Genomic DNA, 23,021 nt, shown 5'->3' on the forward strand with positions numbered 1-23,021 from the left:
CTCAGGATCCAAGAATATGAGAATTTGAATGCAGGTTTTGATGACTTAATAAAATATTGGTTTGTTCAAACTTTCATGTTTTCAAAAACTATAGACTGATTGTAAGTTTGTTCAACATTTTAAAACCATGATCTCCTATGTGATGGTCCAAGGACCCCACCACTTGGTTACACTATTTTTGTAAAAATAATTGTCTTCATTTTCATACGTGACTTTTATTTTAAAAAGAATCATCAGTTCTTGCTTCTAGAAATTATTTATCTGGGGAAAATGTTCTAAGTAATAAAGGGTTCCCTTGAATTGCGAAGCGTAAGTAGGTGCCAGAAGAAACTACGGCTCTCCCGAGAACGCCTAGAATTCCTGGTGTGTGTGTGTCACAGGATGTGTGGCCTTGAGGACCTCGGTGAAATTCAAAAGGAGTGGGCTCAAGGGCCTTCAGCGTCCCCATCCTCGTGTGGGTCCCCAGACCCCCTTTACACAGTTGCCGGAATGGGCATTTAAAATGCAAATCAAATCATAATACCCTTCTGCTTCTGGAGAGGTCAAACATCACACATCTGATTTTAGAGTAAAATACAAATTCCTTACCGGGTTTACAAGGCCAAGCGATCTGGCTCATGCCAGCCCCTCTAAGTCTGCCCTTGGCCCCCTTTTCTTCCCTTTCAGCTGTTTGCATTTTCATCCTTCAAGGATCTCTCTGTGGCTCTATTTCCATATTGTTTCTTTTCTTCAGGCCACTTGCTACAATTTGTAATAATCAAATGTGCTTATCTGTTGTTCATTTCCTGTCTTTACCATTAGGCATCATCTGCATCAGGTAAGTCCCTGCCCACCTTGCTCTTGCTGCATCCCCAGTACCTAATGCGTATATATTTATCAATGAATGAGGAAGTGAACCTCTAAGTGAGCAAAGGAAGGAACTGAGAGGTGAGTGACACCAAAGTCATTCCATGCAGGTCACAGTACCGAGTTCATTCCATAAATAGAAGGACGTCTCATCCCTGACCCACGGCATGGGAAGCAAGGAAGGGCAGTCACTGGGGTTGCTGCGCTCTCATCTTTGACTGCACTAGTCATCAAAACCACTCCTGCCTTCTTAGAGAACACCAGGGAAGCAGGCAGATCCACAGTTTAGGAGAACTGGAGGGCACACGGTCATGCTCACCCATCGGACGTAATCATTTAATCAGTGGTGTAGATACTGATCCTGAATGCCAACACCAGCCACTGAACCAATGAGGAACACTTTGTGTTGGTCCAGCACCTTCCCTTTGAAAGGGCAGCAGCACAGTCCGTAGGCTCGCAGCCCTGCTCTGAGGGAGGCATATGAACAGTCCCATTTTACAAATGGAAACATAATGAGCCCGTGGTCAGTGGGCTGATGCCTGACCTTCCGGGGGTTCTCTCTACATCTTCCCTGACAGACAACCAGAGCCTGAGCAAGGGAAAATAAATTCAGAACTGTCATCGGTTCGGAAACTATGGCTCGGGGAAGCCTGATGAGAGCCGTCTCCCAAAGAGGTAGCTAGTCGGGGCAGAAATGCTTGCTTGGCTGCAGGGAGGCCTGGACCAGACATCTTGGGGCACAGGTTTTCCCCCCTGAAGTGCTGCTGGGTGGATGGAATTTTCCTCTGCCGTCCGTTGCTTCTCTCCTGGGCAGGATCCTGGCCTCTGACTGAGGAACAATCCACAGAGAGTGAGGTCAAGCTTGAATGAAATGTCCAAGAGCGTCCCACGCAGGGCAGCATCAGGGCAGGCTGATCTGGGGGTTCTGCAGGAAGAAGGCCAGCTTCTGGGCCAGGGCCCCCAGCTCGCCTGAATTGGCGTACCGCAGGAGGTTGCTCTTCCGCACGAAGTAGTGTTTCAGAAAGTGCTGGCTCACGCACTTGTGCAGCTTCCTTACCAGGCGCAGGAACGCTCTGCTGAAGACCCGCCAGTCCTTTGGGTGGGGATACTTCTCACAAGTCCAGAAGAGCACTGTCTGTGGAAGGAAGAGGCGGTGTCAGACATCGGCCCGGTCTATTGAGGAGAGTGTCTTCAGGAACGTTCCTGAGCCCACGTGGCCTTGGAAGGAGGAGACGGGAGCCCCAGGGGCAGGCTGGGTCTGCCGTGGATTTATGGTCCCCAGCCTTGGACGGGCTCTCAGCCTCCTCCTGCTGGTCTCCTATGCCTCTTTGGTAATTTATTCTCTCTCCACTGGCATTTCCAACGATCCCCACTCTCCTAAAATTCACGATTCCCCACACCTGGCAGATGACTTTGCCTCCTTTACAGGGAAAATGCCTCGTGCGTGCAAACCAGCCATCATTCCTTCATTTGGTATCTTCTTCTCTGCATCCCCCTAGCCTGGGAAAATCCCTCTGCAGGGCTAGGATCTCCCCTTCCAGCAACTGTAAATGATTGAGTTTCTTCTTCCTCATTGGCTTTTTATATCTATCAGAGCTCTCCTGCTCCCCAGGTGCCACATCTCTCTCCTGCCCTAACTCTCACCTCTCTGCAAATCCAGGTTTCTGCAGAGAATCATCTTAATAATTTGTCATTTCCTCTCCTCTGATGTCCTGCCTTAACCCACTCCAATATGGATTCTTCTGCCATCAGTCCTCAAAGGCTGCTCTCCTTAAGGTCCAGTGATCCCCATGTTTGCTAAACCCAGCAGGCTCTTTCCAGCTCTCACCCTACCTGACCTTTCAGTGGAATCTGGTTCTCTCATGCATACCCTCACTCCCGAGCCATTCTTCACTTGGCTTCCAAGTGGGTTTCTCTGAGCAGTGCAGCTACGCCTTGGAGTGCTCACCCTCCACCTGCCCTAATGCTGGAGTTTTGGGGGCTCCCACTAAGTATAGATAACTTGCTATTTCTTTTCTCCAGTTCACACTTCTCCTCTGACCTCCTTACCTGGTATCTCTTGGCCATCTGAAAGTTATCTCAGTCCATATGTCCAAACTGAACTCCTGGCCCTCCCCCACATACCTCGTGTGCTCCCAGGGTTGTTTATCCAGCCTGTTACGCAAGACGCAAACCTAGGAGTCATTCCCCTCCCTCACCACCTCCAATCAAGTCCTGCCAATCCTGCTGCCTGCGTGTTTTTCAATCCACCCGATACGATCACCCTCTCCCACCGTGTCTCGCCCGGACCTCTGCCACAGCCTGCACCTCTTCTTGTCACCATCCTATCTGTCGTCATCCACACTGCAGCCAACGTGATCTCTTTGAAATATAAATCGGTCTATGTTTCTTCTTGTCTAAAATACTTCAAAGTCTTCCCATTGTTTGGTAATTAAAAAATACCATCCTTAGCATGGTTTAGTTGACAAGGTTTGGTCCCTCCCTTCCTTTCCAGGCTCATCTCGCCCTGTGTTCTCCCTCCCTCTTTCCTTCTGGCCACACTGGCCTCGTTTCATGCTCTCTTCTATCACAGGGCCTTTCACAACCCACTTCTTCCGCATGGAGCGTACTTCCTTCCCCAGCTTGTCCAGGAAACTCATCCATCAGATCAAACTTCCCTATGACACCCATTAAGCACTCTCTTCATCCCATACTTCTCATGTGCAGCAATGATGACAGTGGTGGTCGTTTTCCTATGTGTTTAGGTGATTCCCTACTACATGGCAAACTCTCTGTGAGCAGAGGACTAGACCTATTTGTATTCACGCTGATGTTACTACATTCAGCAGAGGGACTGGCCCACGGGAGGCAGTCAATTGACATTTATTGACTGAGTGAAATAATTAACGTTTGGGTGTAGACGTTGAGTATTTTGAAAATATAGACTTTCCTAAAAAGTAGAAGAGCAGTTTTAGGTTCACAGCAAGACACTGAATGTGTTTTGATTTGGAGTACATTGTTTTGAGTAAATGAGTTGGAGATAATTTCATGCTAGTCAAGATAACCTAATAAAAAACATGTTTTAATTCCTCTTGTAGTTAAGCTTTTATCTCCCTAAGCAAACAGAAGCAGTTAAGCCTATTATAAGCAAGCCTCTGTGCCTTTGAGCAGGTTTAGGAATAAATAAGCCAATGAAAGATAAGCTCTTTCTTCACATGAAATTGCTATGGGGGAGAAGCCTCTTTGGGGAGGAGGTAAAGACCTTCTAGGAGGTGCCCATGATTGGCACATCCTTCCTGATGCTGTTTTGCAGCCCAGTGTCTTCCACTTTCCCCAGACTAAAGTCTTGGCAGGGATCCTGCACACTCAAGCCATCATCCAGGATGGTATCTCACACCCACACCAGCAGCCACATGCATCCCGACGCCTCCACGTGAGAGAATTCTACCCTTGGACAAGGGTGGAAGACGAGGGGAAAAGGCAGTCCGTACTGTTTCGGTTTCTCAACAAATAACCCCCTTTTAACTGCTCGTTCTTGAGAATGCACAATTTTATTATGCCGTGTAGGTGGGTTAGGGAAGACTAAAACTGGGGGCCTTTAAGGAGTTGCCCTGAAATCCTCTAGGTGACTTAGAAGCCACTGGAATACAAGTAAATCCTGGATGGAATGCAGTTTTGAGAGCAGTCAAGGGCTGGGAGGCCTGTGGTGGCCCTATTCAATCTTTCTAAAATACTCGCGGTACTTAAAGTGTTTTCATCCATCCTAATTGCGGAGCAGTGAAGTCAGTGGTTAAGAGTATGAGATTTGATATGAGACCGCCTGGAGTTTCCTTCTCAGCTCTGACTTTTCCTAGTGTGGCCAGTGGTAAGGCAAGTAAGAAAGAAGCTAAGTCCCCGAAATGAATTAGACTAGCTTCAGAAAGTACGTGTCCTCGATCCAGGAGAACAGGTGTGTGTTTTTAGGGGGACAGGTTTGAGGACACTTTAAGAATGTTGAAACTGGAGAGAAAGGCCCCAGTATGTGCAAATGAGATGTTAACAGATTCTTGGGCGGGTCAGGGAGAACAGGTTATCAGAAAAGATAAGAAAGCAAAACAAAGATGAACCATTTTGCTGGGGGGGAAAAGTGGAGTAAAATGTGAAGTCATTCATTCAGATGATCAGCAAATATTTACTGAGCAACTACTACATACAAAGCATTGGGAGAGATACCAAGGGATCGCTATGAGTTGCCCTTAAATAGCTTGTGTTAGGCCTGAAAGAGTAACACAGGGCTGGGAAATGGTTGTCTACTGGACGAGACGAGGCCCAGGTAGGAGCATGCAAGGAAGGCACCGCACACCCCAGGGACATGTGCTCACCTGTGTAGAAGGTTGGGGAGAAGGGCTGAAGCTCCAGGATGGATACTAGCTGGGCTGGGGCTACTAAGAGTCTGATACCTCCCCCCACCACAGTGTGCTGCACGCAGTATTACCCGAGCATCCAGTTCACCATGGGTGGTCAGAAATTTGAGAAAGGAGCTGAGAGTGTGATCAAAGGCCATCTCCCCAGGGGGGACCCCCTGACGCCCTGGTCCAGGTCAGGTTCTGCTACCCTGAGCCTTCCTAGAGCAATGCTCCTCTCCACCCCAGCATTCCCCCACGTGGCTCGATTCCACGCACACCTGCAGACTGATTGACCAACGTCTGTCTCCCCTGCTGGACCACAAGCTCCATGAGAGCAGGAACCACATCTGCGTTTGTTCACCTTGTACCTCCAGGTGTAGAGCACACAGCAGGTGTGGGGGCAAGGGACTGGCCCACAGGGATCTCAATAAACATTTGCTGAGTGAGTGAGTGAATGCATTTATGGCTGTCTAATGGTAAGTCCTTGCCTGGTGATTTGCAACCCAGAAGTTCAGGTTTGCTGCCAGGTTTGTCAGGTACCACAACAGTTCCTGGTTTTCTCCTCTGCACAGAGTGCGTGTGTGAGTGTGTATGTGTGTGCGCATGAATGGCTGCACTTGGGCTAGAATGGGGACTGAATGAGTCATAACGTGAGGGGAAATGTGAATCCATCTCAGGTTTGAGGAACTCCCAAGATTTCACCAGACTAGATTTCTCAGGGGCAGAGACTGCATGCTGTCATTCATTTCTGAACCTCAGCCGGGTTTCTGGCACATAGTGGGCGCTCGTGTTGGTTTGTTGAGTGAAATAAAAGGAGGGGAGAGGGAAAGGGAGAGAAGGCAAGGCAGAAAGGAAGAAAGGGAAGAGGGAAACTGGGAGAGGGAAGAAAGGAGGTGGAGGACAGGGACCCTGGGCAGGGATGCTGTGGACATGCACGCGGCTGGGGCTGTATATCTCCATAAGGAGTACGAATTTGTGAGACGGCAAAGATGGACACTAGGCCCCCTCCTACTCATCACACACACCCCCGTTGTGAGTGGCTCTGGTGACCCTGCAGAGGCCGCAGAGGGACCTACCCAGCCCCAGCCACCCTGGCCCTCTAGGCCGGGGCGGCACACTCACCTGAAGGTGGTAGGATGTGATCACAGGTCTTTTCCCTGGACACCAGACGTCCTCCTTCATCTGCCTCATGGCCTGAAGACACTTCCTGCGGCAGCCCCCGTCCTCATCCAGCTGCTCCAGCAGCACCCGTTCAGCCCGCAAGAAGCTCAGCTGCCAGTGATAGTTCGAACAGGCCAACAAGCTAAACCCAAATGACTGCGGGAAGAGAAAAACAGAGGAAACGAGAAGCATGATGCTGGTGGAGGAGAAAGCCATCTCCGAAGCAGTCCACTAGGAGGGGGGACCTGCCACTGGGCGAGCAGCACATCCCACGTGGGGACACGGAGGGAGCCTCAGGGGAGCCCCTTGCACGCAGGCAATTAACTGGGGAGGCTGCGTCCACTTTCTCCTGGGCAGTGGTTCTCCAACTTGAGCCTGCCCCAGAATCACCTGGAGGGCCTGTGAGAACACAGATTGCTGGGTCCTGCCCACCGAGTCTCATTCTCTAGGGCCAGAGCAGGGCCCGGGAATCTGCATTTACCACAGATTCCCAGGTGCCGCTGCAGGTTCTGGGGATCTAGTGAAATTTCAATTTTCCTTCCGAAGCTGGTTGGTGGTTAGTGATGCTGTGGTTGGTTAAGGTGAGAGCATCTCTGGTGAGCCGGGACCCTGCAGGCTAATACCTTGATGCACTGCACTCTCTCTGCAGAAGGCCAGCGCTTCAGACACGAAGGCCACCGGGCTTTCTTGGACCAGGCGGTGGGGATCTCCACTGAGGGGGTCAGCTCTAGTTCCACCCGACCTGTGGAGGTTTCCACGGCAACTCGAACTGCAGGGCGGTCCATTAGCATGCTGACCTTACCTGGTGGTTAATGACAGACAATGGGAAGACAAAGCTTGGCTCAATACTAGGGTTCAAAGAAGGAATTTGTGAGCTGTGGCTCCTACCAGCTCCTTGTAACTGGTGGGGCAACTTTCAGAGTTTCAGTAGCACACCAGGGCAGCGTGTTTATGTCAACACTAGACAATTAGCTAAGTAAATATTGATAGAAACATTGCTAGAAAAATCTCATTGTTGGTGGGGTTTACTTTTTTCTTTCATCCTCCTCCCCTATCTTTTCTAAAAAATTAATAGACTCTTTCCAGAAAGCTCAACTGAAAGAGACAGAGAATACAAGGAAAAGGAGTAGCTTTTGCTACTGTAAGATGAAATCCAAGCATTTTTCTATAACCCCCCCATTCCACCCAGATGTTGACCCCATTTAGGACAGCCTCAGACCCTTTACTTACTCATTTGCCTTTGGTGGGGTTCAGCTTAACCTGTCTCTTAACTAAGTCACAGTCTCAGAGACGGTATTTGTTCCCACCACCCATTGACCAGCCTAGCCTCAGATGGATTTATCATCATAAGCCTTGAAATCATAAAATACTTCAAAGTGTGGCATAGCCGCTGGCTTGAATAGTCAAGTAAGCAGAAAGAAGCCCTCCCTGTCTTTTCCAACCAGGCAAAGAGAGGGAGAGAAAAGGAATGGATCAGGGAAGGTTTTCCAGCTCATACATTGGAATTCATTTCCAGTTTGTTCCCCTTTCTTTCAACAGATACACAGTAATGTTTTGTTTGTTGGCTTGCCTTCGTCGTACATAGGGATGAGCCGTCTTGAATCGGGATCTGTTATTTTGCTTTTCCTTGCTCAGAGAAGGAAACAGAAACTCATTTATTAATTGTGTTAGGCTGTTCAAAAGGAAAACACTCCTCTCCTTGGCTGGGGTGTGATAAAGAGCTTATTGTCTGCATCTCATCAGAGCTGCGCAGACAGGAACATGACAACGTCTGGCACCGCAGCATTATTTACTGAAAGTACCTCATCAACCTGGCCCAGTTTGAACCTCTTATATGCACTTTCACCATTAACAGTGTCGCAGAGTGAGGAGGTGAGCACATGTTGGCCCCAGCCTGCCTGGCCCACACCCTGCTTCGCCTACTCTGCCAACTCGGTGTGTGACCTTTGGCCTGTTACTTAATCTCTCTAAATCTCAGTTTTCTTGTCTGTACAACAGTTAGAAAAATGATCCTCACTCTAACAGGGTTGCTATGAGTATTAAATGAAATAATCCATGAACGCACCCTCTACATGGTAACAATCCATTCAACGCGAGCTATTTCCATTACAGAATCTTTCAGAACTATTCTGTCTAGACAAGCAAAAGGACATGCAAATCCTCTTCTTTCTTTACAAGTGGAGTTGCATATTATTCAGCAATTTGGTTTTTCACTTAATTATGTTGCACGGGCATTTTTCATAACTCTGTGTGTGCATCTATACACCACACACACCCCATTCTTTTTTTAATTCTAATTTATCTTTTATTTCAATTTACTCCACCAATGAGAAATATATGCAAATGCAAAAGTCAACAAAGTATTTTAAAAGGGAAATGAAAAGGAGGGATTTCTGTTAAAGTCACATGTTGGATTGGAGATCCCCAAACCCACTGCCAATAAGACATATAAAAGTTTAAAAACATTATTTGTATGTAATGAGACTGCCAGAAAGTAGGAGAATCATTTGAAACTAGCAATGAAGCAAGAACACCTACCCAGGAAAGTACTAAGTGGGAGAATTGCCAAAATACCCTCATGGCGTTAAGCCTCGGTACTTACAGCTTCTGTGTATAGAAACTGCACAGAGAGGAGGAGAGGAGGTCTAACGGGCTGAGGCTGGGGCTTATGCTAGGTGGTAAGCCTCACAAGCCTGGAATCAGGAAAAGCTGTACCTTGAGGGAAATTATGAACTAAGAGAAATAGACAGATTTTCTCGTGGGCTCTGGATAGTTGATTTAATACAAACAACAACAAAAACCAAGCGCTTCCCTCCTCCCTAGAATTTCAAAGGCGTTAGTCACCATCCTGTGTTTAGGGCCTGGATGTTTACGTTCCCAAATCATCTAGGTAAGATGGTACTTCTGAGAGTACCAGGAAAAATCAAATACAAGTCTTCTTGGAGAAACACACCCCGATATGCACCTGGAGTGTGAATGGTGTTGCACAGACAGGGGGTGTGGGGCTCCAATCCATTATCGACACACCTTGTGCTTTTTAAAGGCCGCGTAATAGTCCACTAGGCAGAGGGAGCATAATCGATGAAGTCAGTTTTCCTTTGTTAGCCATCAGATGATTTCTAATGACTTACTATTACAAAGCCAGTACAGTAGATATCCTCATGCATATTTCTTTGTGTATCTGCAGGAATGTATCTTTAGAACTGGAATTGTTGAATTGCCAAGTAAGCACGTAACAAAAATAAAAATGGACTAGCTGCCCTTTGAAAAAGGAGGTACCAATTGACACTTCCAAGAACAATGCATGAAAATGCCTATTTAACCATACTCACTCCTGCACTGAGCATGATTAGATGTCAGCCTACTAGGTGTTTTAATGTATATTTCTTGAAATGTATGTTAGATGGAGCATTTTCTATGTTTACTAGCCATTTACATTCTTTTTCTGTGAGCCGTGCTTTTCGGTCAGTATTTCTATTGGTCTGCTCATAGCTTTTCTTATTGGTTTATAAATACTCTTTTATAATTAAGGAAATTAGCCATTTTCCCAGTTTGAAATTCACCTTTTTACTCTGTGTGAACAGAAACATGTATGTGGGCAGGTGTGCACATATGCTACACTGTACAGTAGCTTAGGATTTTGGGGTTGTGAGAAAATTATAATTCGAAAAGATTCATGCACCCCAATGTTCATTGCAGCACTATTTACAAGAGCCAAGGCATGGAGGCAACCTAAATGTCCATCAACAGATGAATAGATAAAGAAGATGTGGTGTGTGTGTATATATATATAATGAAATATTGCTCAGCCATAAAACAGAATGAATAATTTGCAGCAACATGGACGGACCTAGAGATTATCATACTAAGTGAAGTAAGCCAAAGACATATATCACTTATATGTGGAATCTAAAAAAAAAAAAAAAAAAGATATAAATGAACTTATTTACAAAACAGAAATAGACCCATAGACATAGAAAACAAACTTATGGTTACCAAGGGTGAAAGGGGTGTGGGGAGGGATAGATTAGGAGTTTGGGATTAACATATATACACTACTTATAAAATAGATAACCAACAAGGACCTACTGTATAGCACAGGGAACTATACTCAATACACTGGAAACTAACACAACATTGTAAATCAACTATACTTCAATAAAAAAGAAAAGAAAAAAAAAGATTTTGGGGTTGTCAAACATAATCAGTTCCTTATGGCTTCTGGCTTTTTGTATTTTGGTATGTCGGTGGTTCCCAGATGTGCTGTCCCAGCACACTGGAATACTGCAGTCAGTTGGAGGCTGTTGTAGTGGAAATGTGCTAATAACAAAGATCTGAGGTTGATGAGTAATTTGCGAAAGTACCCAGGTTTTGAAGCTAACATCTTGGAAACGGTGCGTAACCCAAAGACTGTCTTATCTACGCCAGGGCAGTAATCTATTGAGGCCACGGAAGTGTGTTGTATTCTGTGTGTCACAGCATAAAAAAGAGCTAATTCATATTATGGGGATTAGACAGATGTAAAAAGCACATGATTGTATCCTCAATCTAGGGGCGTGAGCTTCAGGAAACACCCAAGCAGAGGGGTTTTTTTAAAGCAAAATGGAAATGCCAGACATTTTCCTTGTACATTTCCTGATCGGCTCACCTGACAGGTGACAGGTTTCAATTGCGTTTTCGACCAGTTTCCGGAACACCTGGAGGACCTTGGCGGGCACAATGTCTCCGTCAATGTTCACATCTGCCTCGTGCCACTGCCACAGGCTCTTCAGAAACTGCTCCACCTCCAGCCACTGCTGCAGGCCCTCTGGGTCCCGCAGGGGGCAGGGCAGCCGGGCGCCCTGCAGGGTGTAGTAGCGCCAGCGCTGCTGCCGGGCCTCCCTGTACCCGGCCAGGCCTCTCATGGGGACTGTGATGAGGAGCTGGGTGGGGGCCAAAACCTGGGGTTAGGAAAGGAGGGAGAAGGAGTGTGAGTTCATAGACTCGGGAGGCGACAAGCCCTCAGGGAGCCGCCCTGCTGACCCAGGCCGCTCAGTTAACCACTCAACCCTTAGCAATGTGACAAGGAGGACAGAACTGCGCCCACCTGCCCGCCTGCTGGCAGAGGATTCCGTCTCTGTTGTGCCACTAGCCCATTGTAACGCTTCGGGCAAAGAAATTAACTCAGTGAGGCCTGGGTTTCATGGATCTGCAAGGAAAAAGAGTGAAGTGGACCCGGAACTCTAGAGGCACCTAAAGCTTGAGGGGAGGGGGACAAAAAGCAGGGAGGGGAACTAGTAGTCACTGCTTTCTGCACCTACCAAGCACTGCGATTCTTGTGCATTAGCCTATCTCATGTTCACAGCTACACATGAGGTAGGCTTTGCTAACATTTCCCAGATGAGGAATCTGAGGCTCAGAGGGGCTCCAAGTCTCCCCAGGGACACACAGCCAGTCAGTGGTAGAGCCAGAACTTGACTTTAGGTCTTCCGATTGCTTGTTCAATGGTTAATTGTCTCTCCTGAGCTGGTTCTTAGTCAAGAATCAATGACCCGGCCCGGGATGGGTGAAAGATCCGGTATGAATTAAGGGTGGGAAGAGATGGGAGAGGACGTGAAAGAATTCTGCAAAATGCCTCCCTTTCTTTTTGCTTGTACTGATGACCCACAGACAGTGTTAATGACTAATCCTTACAGAATCACAGGTGACATGAAATCCTGTTTGTTGAGACAAGGTGAGCTATTGAGATGATTCTAAGTTTAATGGGAAGAAGTAAACACTAAGAATCTACTTACTCTGTTTCTACAGGAACCGGGAAAGCAGTGGTCAGGCCAATAGTCCAAGAGATAGAACAAATTAGTCCACAGTGCAGTACCACCAAAGGGAAATGACCTTTAATCACATCACACAGCAGCCCACTCCACCCTGCATGTTTCCCCATCACTCAGCTATACACTGGAAGAGCCACCTCCTTTCCACGGAAAGTTCTGACAGTGGAATTTGAATAACCTTTGCCCAGGGACCAGTCAGTGGCGAATTCAGGGGTGAACACCGAAATCAGCAATAACTCATTCTGCCTCATTTTCATGGAACAGTAGTATGGATGTTTAGTTGATGGGTGCACGTGACTTCTGGTGTCCATTGAAATGTGGTGGGATTAAAACAAGGGAGGGGGGATCTAAACTATGGCCTTTAAAATCTATATAGTTTGGGGGACTTCCCTGGCGGTCCAGTGGTTAAGACTCTGCGCTTCCACTGCAGGGGGCACGGGTTCCATCCTTGTTCGGGGAACTAAGATCCTGCATGCTGTGTGGCGTGGCCAAAACAAACAAAAACAAACAAAAAACCCCAAATCTATATATTTTTTGAACCCACTTTCATATGAATCCAAGAACACAACTATCATGTTATTAGTCACAAAAATGGTGGTTCATAAATGCTTATTGAATTTGGGCCAAGATAAAATAAAAGCATTTTTATATGCCCCACTGTAACTATTTTCAAAACTTATATAATATGCAGGATACAGTGTATATAAAAGCAAGATATACTTTAAGCTATGAATTCTAAGTGCGACCACAGAAGGAAATTTCTCCAGATATAGTCCTAGGAAAAGTGGTGTTATGTTTCTATTCCTAGTCACTTGCCTATATTTGTCCTGTTTAGGTTGGCAAGGTAGTAGAGGTGGGCAGATGATGTTCTGACATTCCAGGATCCGATCTAATTTTATAATTTTCATCCTGGAGTAAATTTCTTAAAGTCTGATTCTGTCCCCAAATCCACAAGTCCCAGCATCTTGTGGGTGGTCCTTGTACCCACCAAACTTGAAATGTACTGGACTAGCAATGGTCTTTCGTTCAGGTACCAATTCTTTTGATTCCTCATTCATTCAACAGAAGTTGAGTGTCTATCATGGGCCACACACTATGCTGGGTGCTAGGAAGGGAGCAATCAAGAAACATCATCCTTATGAGCAAGGAACTTACGGTCTTGTGTGAGAGCTGGGGCATGCGTACACGTAAGTTTAATACTTCTATGAAAGAGGTTCTTGTGTGTCACAAGAAAAATCAAGATAAAGGAACACAGAGATTCAGAATGATTCAGAGCCTCATTTCTCTCATCTCTAAAAGGGAGCAAACCATAATGTCTGTTCCACTAGGCTGTGTGCAGGTTTGGGTGAGATCATTTCTGTGAGACTGGCTTTGCCCACACTACAATGTTGCATGAATGCTGGTTGTCACACACGGGCCCTGGGTGTTTAGAGCTCTGTGGGATTCCTCAGCAGGGACAGAGTTGCCAGGCTGCTCCTGCAGTTCCTAAGGGCCACCTCTTCCAGTTTCTTCCTTCTCCCACCTATAGCCCATCCACTATTACTTTCAACTCTTTTCTCACCAATGCCTTGAGTTCCCTGTACCCAGTCCCCAATCTATTAAATGGGTGCTTAATAAATGAATGTGTGCTTAACTGAACTTTAATTGGTACAGTGGAACATGCTTTGGAATCAGAAGCACAGGTGGAGTTCTGGTTTTAGTGCCTAATATGACTTGATCAAGTCATTTGACTTTTTTAAGCCTCCATTTTTATCATCTGTAAAGTAGGAATGTGGGGCTTCAACTGCAGTAACATCTATGCAATGAGTGTAAGTGGTAAATACTAAGAGATCTTGTTAGTAATCTTAGTGGTGCGAGTGCCTGACACATGCTGAGACCACCCCCGTTTCCTGGCTCGCTGGGTGGGCACTTAGAGCCAAGTGACCCACGTACCTTAATGTTCTCATTGTACGTGTCAGAGTAAAGGACGGCTTGAAATCGAATGTCCTGGTAGCTGATCTCTGTGGTCAGATGATGGACAATTTTCTGCACCTCTTCCACCATCTGGGAAATCCACTGGCGCCTCAAGTCCACCTGGGTGTGAAAGGATCAGCAAAGGCCGTTATTCCCGGATCAAGCCCCAAGGAAGTGACGAGACAGGGCACAGCTCAGAAAATCCTGCCCTTCCAAGAGCTCCGGGAGAGATGAACTTAGGTCTGATGACACTCGTTGGTGCCTCAGTGTTCTCTTCTGAAATAGAAGCGTTGCTCAATATTTATGTAGTACCTGCCTTGCGGTAGGTGCTTTCTAGGTCCTCGCATGACCGTGAGCAGGACAGCAGCAAACAAGATAGAGATACTTGCTTTCTAGTTGAAAATACAGGACACATGCGTATGTGTGTGTGTATACATACATACATACACACAAACACATATACATATGTGTACACACATATGTATAATGTAAGATCAGGTATAAGTCCCAAGAAGAACAATACAATAGGATAAGGGACTAGAGAATAAAGGGGCTGCTATTTTAGACTGGTGGCCAGGGAAGGCCTCTCGAAGGAGGTGAGATTTGAGCGAGCCCTGATGACAGCTTGGGAAAGCAAATTCCAAGGCCCCTAAAGCAGGAGCAAGCTTGGCAAGGCTCAAGGGCCAGCAAGGAGGCCTTTGCTGTGGTTATAGGAAAAGAAGAAGGAGGATGATAGGAGATGAACTTGGAAAGGATGGTGGGGGCCAGGCCACCCCACAGGGTTTTGTGAACCATGGTGAGAGTCTAACATGGGATAAGAATGCCTGCCGTCCGGGTTGGTGAATATAAAATAGTCTAAGGCACGTGAACATGCGGCGGATCATCTTCTGTATGTCATCAGTACATGATGGTTCCCTTCTCCCCTGCGCTCACCCCGTCCTTTGGCTCCTAGACCCTTAAGAAAAGGCGTGCCCTGATGTCTCTTCTGACTCTGCACGGCAAGTCTCCAAGAACTGGAACGGGCTCTTTGTTACATTGCTCCGGAGGCACCTGCAGGCTGGTGTTTGATAAGGGTCTCCCTCAGAGATGCTGCAGAGCGTGTGTCTTATATGACCTTAAGTACGATGATCAGGTCTATACTAGCTTTTAATATCATCTTCTTGCCACCAGCAGCCAGCCACCCCTCTCCGTGTGTTCATCTCAGAGCATTCATCATGGGAGAAGGGACAAAGGGTAGCTTTTTTGAGCATCTATAAACTATCAAGATTCTGCATCTTTTGGAGTATGTAAGTGGAAGAGAGAAGGTAGTCACAGAGAGGGGCAGGTCATTTGCCATGCCCAAAATAAAGGCAAGTGCTTGTAGAAGCATAATTAAGGGTCTCTCCAGTGTAGGACTTCTCTGATGTGCTGGGATTCAATTCCATTTGACCAATTTTTGTTGAACATCCACTTCATGCCAGGTTCTGTGCCTACAGTGTTGTCAAGAGGTTGACAGATAAGATGACAAAGCAAGACCAATAAACTGGAAATTAAAATTACAGCCATTAGTGCTAAGTATAGGTTTGCAAAGGATGCTAGGGGTACACAAAAAAGGGAAACTGCATCTAGCCTGGAGGCCTTCCTGAAGGCATGGTATATCAGAGTTGTATCTTGAAAGGTTAGCAGGAGTTAGCTAGAAAGAGAAGGTTGTTCTAGAAAGAGAAAATGGTAGATACTTAACACAAGGAGCACAAGGGGAGAACTGCAATTGTTTCTACTTTGTTGGAGCAGACGTTGCCTTGGAGGAGAATGGTGAGGTGGGAGAACAAACGGTGAGAGGTCTTGAAAATAAAGGAAGAAGAATTTCAAGAACAAAGTCAACAGTAACTGGCTGAGTGAGATAAGGCCCCCCAAATGCCTGTAGAGTTTGGTAACTAAAACAGGACTGATGTGTTTGGGGAAACCGTGGGCGTCAAGCCAGACGGCAGTGGGTTTAGAGAGAATGGGAAACCAGCAAGTGAAGTCAGAGGTAAGCGACTCCTCCCGCAAGCCTGGCTGGGGGAAGGAAAAAACAAAAACAAGGACAGCAATGGGTTTTTTCAAAAGGACACACAGGTTCGAACATGTTTAGATGCTGAGAGAAAAGAGCCAGTGAAGAAGGAAGAAGGCAGAGAGCAAAACCCCTGAGCAAGGGTTTCCCAGCCAGGAAGCATTGTGGAAGTCCAGAAACCTGGTGAGGAGCTCGTCTCCGTGCGTCAGAAGGAAAAGAAGATGGGTGCAAATGCAGGTAAAAGCATAGAGATTTCCTGCCTGACGTCAGCAGGAGACAAGGCAGTGCGTTGAGAGTGAGGTGAGAAGAGGGAGGCAGGGGACTTCAGGGTGACAGACATTGGCAATAGCTTCTCTAAGGGATGAGAGGCCATTTGGGCACATGGGTAAAGGTTGCCAGGCAGAACCAAGACTCAGCTCTGGGTGCATGAAGCTGTGGGATACCAGTGGGCTCATTTATAAGAGGTTGTCCAGTACCTCCCGGCCCTCCAGGGGTAACAGTGGAAGTGCTGAGACTAGAGTTTGCTGGCAAGATCTGGAGGAGAGCAAGGGAAGAGATCAGTGGAGGGCCATGTTTTCGAGCCTGGGCCGAGAATGGATGAAGCCAGTTTGGTAGATTAGGGGACATTGGACAAGTTCAGGGGCCAGACATCTGATCAGGAATAGTGGGAAAAAGTAAGACAAGGGCTAACTAGATAGAACGCTGCAGTCAGAATGGTTGGGAAATAGTAATCTTGAATAGTGAAGTTCTCAGAATGTGTTGAGGACTAAGGCTAACTTCCAAGTCCACTGATGTGAGTCCACAGAACTTGACTGTTAGTAACACAGTGGTGACTCTATATATGCAGATACATTTTGTTTCCTATGTTAATAAACGAATGAAAGATTCATTAGCGTATTGATACTATCAAATAATTTTTTTTTTTTTTTTTTTTGCGTTACGCGGGCCTCTCACTGTTGTGGCCTCTCCCATTGCGGAGCACAGGCTCCGGATGCGTAGGCTCAGCGGCCATGGCTCACGGGCCCAGCCGCCCTGCAGCATATGGGATCCTCCCACACCGGGGCACGAACCCGTGTCCCCTGCACCGGCAGGCGGACGCTCAACCACTGAGCCACCAGGGAAGCCCTCAAATAATTTTTAACTGATAAAAGCTTGAAAGTGTGTGTGTGTGTGTGTGTGTGTGTGCGCGCGCACGCACCTAGTGGGAAGAGTCCTCCATTGTGAACCTCATCTACAAATTATGCTGCCATTTGATGGTAGAATTTTCTTACCGGCAGGACAAGTTCAGACACCCCTTAGAAGACACCTATAATTTCTCATTCATTATTCCTCTTTATAACCTGTTCTGACGTGTGAAGATAAAAGTCAGAATAAGGAAATACTTTTCTGGGCCTAGAGCCACAAATTCTGGTTTTAATTTTCTTTGTCTGTCACTTTGGCTGCAATTTAAACCCAGGATCTTAGAATTGGAAGAGTCTCAGAAATCATCTTGTCTGGTATCCTTTTACAGAAGGCCAGAGTGACACAGTGGCCCTCCTAATATCACACTGGTACTTAGCAGTATGACTAGACCTAAGGCCCAGGTTCCCCAACTCTTCTTTCTGTCACACTGTGCTACACCCTCAATTAGGAGTTCCAGAAATAATACCTACCTTTATCCTCTTTCTGAACCTGACCATGCCCTCAGTTTGGAGTTCATGAAATAACAAGTCCAAAGTTGTTCTGACATGCCGCAATACTGACTGCTCTGGCATGCCGCAGACACGTAAGGGCGACACAGCAGGGGTCGGACAGTGATGCAGGGCTTAACCAGAGCTGCGGAGGGAGAGCCCTGCCTTGGACAGGCCTGCCCCAGGACCCAAGCCACTGGAGTCAAGGGGGAGCCGCTTTCCTGTTAGGTGATGGGCAGCCCCTTCCTGCCTATGTCTCTGGATACACTTCCTGCCATTGGTTCTTAGCAAACAGGATCACAGAGCTATTCACCTGCCCCCAAAGGGGTTTGGGCTGGGGGTTTCCCAGGCTCAGTCCCACGTACCTCTTGTCACTCCCACGGTCTAAACCACAACCCAGAAGCCCCAGGCTGTTTCCCTCCACTTGTCCTGACCATGCCTATGGGTAAGAAGATTCCATTTCACTGTGTGGGAAAGCAGGAAATGGGGCCTGAGGCAGCTTTACAGGGAGTGGCCCTGGTGAAAGAAGGAGGCTCTACCGGTCGCCAGCCCAATGTCAGAATCCCTTTGTTGCCTCTCAAACTTCAGGAAGCAAGCTAAGATACCCGTGGTAACCTTGAAGCAGCCTTGTCACTAAATTTATTTCACAGCAAAGCTTTGAAACAAACTTAAGGAGGAAATATGATAATTTAAGAAGATGGATCAAAGCCCATTTGGTCCAAATTTTTTTTTTTTTGGCCACTCCCTGCGGCTTGTGGCATCTTATTTCCCTGACCAGAGATCGAACCTGGGCCCTAAGAGTGAAAGCGCCAAGTCCTAACCACTGGACCACCAGGGAATTCCCTCATGCAGTCCAAACTTGACCTTGAGTGCCTGTTTAAGTTTCATTCACGTCCTCTGCTGATGAGGTCAATGCACAAAGGTTGGTACTTCCCTGGTGGTCCAATGGTAAAGAATCTGCCTTCCAATGCAGGGGATGCATGTTCGATCCCTGGTCAGGGAACTAAGATCCCACATGCCAAGGGGCAACTAAGCCCACGCGTGGCAACAACTGTGCCCGTGCGCCTCAACTAGAGAGACTGCGTGCCGCAAACTGCAGAGCCCATGTGCTCTGGAGCCTGCGCACCACAACTAGAGAGAAGCCCAAGTGCCACAACGAAAGAACCTGTGAGCTGCAATGAAGATCTCGTGTGCTGCAACTAGGGTCCGACGTAGCCCAAATAAATAAATAAATAAATAAGTAAAAGAGACTTTGTCTTAAAAAATAAATAAATAAAGAGAAACACTTTGTTTCTAAAGGGAAGCATTTGTGGGTGTGGCAGAGCAAAAGCAGAAATGAATTGTGGTAAATTAACCAGGCCCATGATGTTAGATGTGGTTAGATCATCTAATCCAACCCCTGCATTGCACTGACCCTGCAAAAGTTATACCACACTCCTTAGCATACAGATTTAGTCACCCTAACTAAGCAGAGTTTACGCAGAAACAGTCATTAGAGACTGCTGGCACCTTTAAGGTTGCCATCCATTTTTTGTGGGCCTCCCTCCAGGGCTTGTCTGTGTGCCCACACGCATGTCCACCTCCCCGGGCACAGCGTCAGGCCCATTGTTGTCCCACATCATTTGCTGCTATTAATAGCTCAAGTTTGTGAACAATTTCCTGTTTCAAATAAAAATTATTGAGAATTCAAGGTTATTCCTTATAATTACATCAGTCTGACTCACTTGTATTCCCACATGCTTTCCTGAGAGGGAGGTAGGGGGTATGCTAAATAGTGCACCAGGAATGCCACACAGGCCTGGCCACACCCAGGAGCATGTGGCCAATGCGAATGTCATCCATAGTGAGTGCCACTGGGGAAAAAGGCTGAGACCTTCCTTCTGGACAACAGGAAGTCAGACTTTTAATTCTGGAATTGCGTTAACTCCAATAATCAGTTTAAAAAAGTGGTGGGGTGGGGGGCGCAGACACTGACTGTCTCTGTCTTCCAGGGGTTAATAATTTAAAGGCACGGAGACTTAAATTCAGTGATCCATACAGATAAGACATCACACCCTCCATCTTTTTAGACTAATTCTTCCATGAACCAAATGCTTGGGCCCCACAGGATATTTGCAGCTCCCAAAGAGCAGAAGCCATAGCAACAGCAGCACCGTGGAGCTAAGACTGGTGAGGCGCTGCTGTGCGCAGGACACTTTATAAGGGTTCGCTCCTTTGAGACTCCCGATAAGCCTTTAAGGTGGATGCTGTGATAATCCCCATTTTACAGAGGACGACACTGGAGTTCAGAAAGTGTAATAACTTACCCAGGGTCCCGGAGTCAATAAGTCACAGAACAGGAATCCACACCCAGGCGGTGCCCTTGTTCATAATCACTGCACCGCTCTGCCTCCCCAAGGACAAGGAGACTGGGAATGAAAACCGCTAACTGCTTGAATGGGGTTCCAGTAGCTGGAAGGCCTCTCCTCCACTCGTTAAAACCCTATGCATTACGCATGCGCTAAGGCTTTGTCATCACTCTTTCTGTGAAACGTCTCTCCCATCAGAGGTCACACTGCTCTCTTCCCCTCCAGCACCTTGTTTAAATCTCTATGTAGTGGGCTTCCCTGGTGGCACAGTGGTTAAGAATCCGCCCGCCAATGCAGGGGACACGGGTTCAAGCCCTGGTCTGGAAAGATCCCACATGCCGTGGAGCAACTAAGCCCGTGCACCACAACCACTGAGCCTACGCTCTAGAGCCTGCGAGCCACAACTACTGAGCCTGTGTGCTGCAACTACTGAAGCCTGTGCGCCTAGAGCGCGTGCTCCACAATAAGAGAAGCCACTGCAATGAGAAGCCTGCGCACCGCAATGAAGAGTAGCCCCCGCTCACTGCAACTAGAGAAAGCCCGCGTGCAGCAATGAAGATCCAATGCAGCTGAAAATAAAATTAAATAAATAAGTAAATCTCTATGTAGCGCTTGTGATGTTAAGCATTTGCTGTCTGCATGGGGAACTTCCTCCTTTTACCTTTGGGGTTATGTGCAAAATCTGCAGGTGAGATAGGGTCACCCTTCAAGATACCCAAACACAAAATTTTTCTCTCACTAAGCAGGTCACATCCGGACCTGTGTTTTGGGCACTGTGTTTTGCACTGTGTGTGTTTATGGTGATATAGAGGGTTTAGCAGATGAAATGTGGTTTGGTGTAAAAAAAGAATAGGCTGAAACCACAGCATCTTCACTAACTGTGTGACTTTGGACACGCTGTTTAATCAGCATGAGCCCTGCTTCCCCCTCTGTTAAAATGGAGGCAATATGCACGTGTCACATGATTGTTGATTAAATAAGACACTGTAGGGCCTCAACCCGCTAGCACCTTTAACACTCGTCTTGCATTACCTTCAATGAGCCCTGAAGATAGTTCTGACCACATACGTGCAATGATACTATGTGAATTCAAAGGGAATAAAGATATCCAAGACACTGTTCTTCCCTCTGGAAACTTATAAAGAATAAAATGATACACTATTTAAGTTGCCACCAAGATAACAACAGGAAAGGCACCAGGAGTCAAGATACAATTGATCGCCAAGTAAATATGATCAGTGATCATTATGATGGGAGTTCACAGGAAGACACAAACGTTTTGTGTTGGGGTGTCAGATTAATCTTTCATGAGCAAGTGGACTCTGAGCTGAGTTTGAAGGATGAGGATGAGCCAGAAAAATGAAGAAGAGACAGGATATCTCCCCAGGTGGGGGGAGGGATGCTCTGGCCTGAGACCTTCTCAGGGCACAGTTCTTGTGGGACAGGGCTGTCAGACTCAACCACCTACGGGGCGGAGTAGGGGACACACATGGGGCGGGGCGGGGAGGCGGATGTCAGACTCCAGCAGTGCCGCAGCCTCCAGTGGGACAGACACTCAGCTCCATCCCATGGCTGCCAGGTAAGAAACTGGGACCTGTGGTTGCCAGATAACCTGATTTTTTTCCCAGAGAAGATGGAAAGCTGGATTTCTATGCAAAATCTCACTATTTTGAAATGTTTGTAACAAATTTGACAAAATTTAAAAATTCTCTGCAGGCCAAAGAAAACACATGCTCAGGCTGGATTCCACATAGAGAGCTTTTGTTTAGATTGAACAAACATTGTGATTGAAGATGCAGGGAAGCAGAGAGTAGAAAGATAAAGTATTATTTGAATGCCAGGCTAAAATATTTGGATTTTTTTCTTTCAGAAAACACAGGACAATGGGGAAATGCCAGCTAACGCCCCTTCCACTTATAGCCCCCAAAAGGAGAAATCATTTTGTTTGCTATAATTTTTATTATGATAAGTTTTCCCTATTTACCCTCTTAATGGTTTTGCCTAAGAAATCAACTTGACTTATCATTATAATAATGATCTGCTTTGTTTACTCGTAAAGGCATGAAAACCCTAGACTAGGGCCTAACTCTTTGTTTAAATGTTTTAGTTTTAAGGGTGGCTCTGTGTCTTAATCGCTTTGGCTGTAAATGGAAAGGCTTAAACTAGATAATATTTAATGTCCCTTCAAGTTCTAACATCCAAAGAGCCTATGACTCTATAGAGAAGAAATTAAATTAGTTCTTAATTGATGCACTCTAAAAATATAGTGGTAATACATACATATTTTAATCTAGCAGTTTTACAGTTTTCAAAGAGCTTTCTTATTTACTCTTTTTCAAAGACCCCACTAAGATCCTATTATCACTCCCATTTTACAGAGAAGAAAACTGAGGCTCAGACAGGTTAAGTGTCTTGCTCATGACCACCCAGGCATCAGTGGCAGAGCTAGAGTTCCAGCCCAAGTTCTAACTCTTCCTTCCACATTCTATTTCCAATGTACCTCTTGCACTAGAACCTCAAAGAGAGGACTGAAATATGGTAAGTCCCTGAACACTCTTATGGGTGATGGTCTTGAGTTCCTGAGGAGCATTTTCTGTATCTTTGGAAACAAGCTGAAATTCTTTCTGCATCAAGGTTGGTGGGGCGGGAGGGTGGGAGGGGCGCATGGGAGAGATCCGTATCTGTCCTTACCTTATTCAGCAGGCAATCTTCTAAGTTTCCTTCCATCAGGGATTTCATGTCTTCTTGGTCTATGCTGAGCAGAACAGCAGAGTCTTGGTTTGTCTCTCAGCAGAGAGAGCACTTGTGTATAGATTTCTCAGTGATATTAGTCTCTGGGT

The 23,021-nt window shown here is 46.6% G+C and overlaps 1 protein-coding gene across 1 annotated transcript; it reads right to left on the reverse strand.

Moving 5' to 3' along the window:
• Window positions 1-1,747: 1,747 nt before the first annotated feature.
• On the reverse strand, window positions 1,748-22,926 carry MAB21L3 (mab-21 like 3; the record flags this gene model as incomplete). Its single annotated transcript, XM_082679468.1, has 6 exons — window positions 22,873-22,926; window positions 14,114-14,254; window positions 11,020-11,311; window positions 6,995-7,173; window positions 6,333-6,527; window positions 1,748-1,981 (listed from the first exon to the last, which is right to left on the reverse strand). Exons 1-6 carry the CDS (start codon window positions 22,918-22,920, stop codon window positions 1,748-1,750), a joined length of 1,089 nt encoding a protein of 362 aa, XP_082535594.1. The 5' UTR covers window positions 22,921-22,926.
• Between the last annotated feature and the right edge of the window lie 95 nt (window positions 22,927-23,021).

Source organism: Grampus griseus, assembly GCF_964374135.1.
Source record: "Grampus griseus genome assembly, chromosome: 1".
In the NCBI taxonomy this organism is placed as follows: Eukaryota; Metazoa; Chordata; class Mammalia; order Artiodactyla; family Delphinidae; genus Grampus; species Grampus griseus.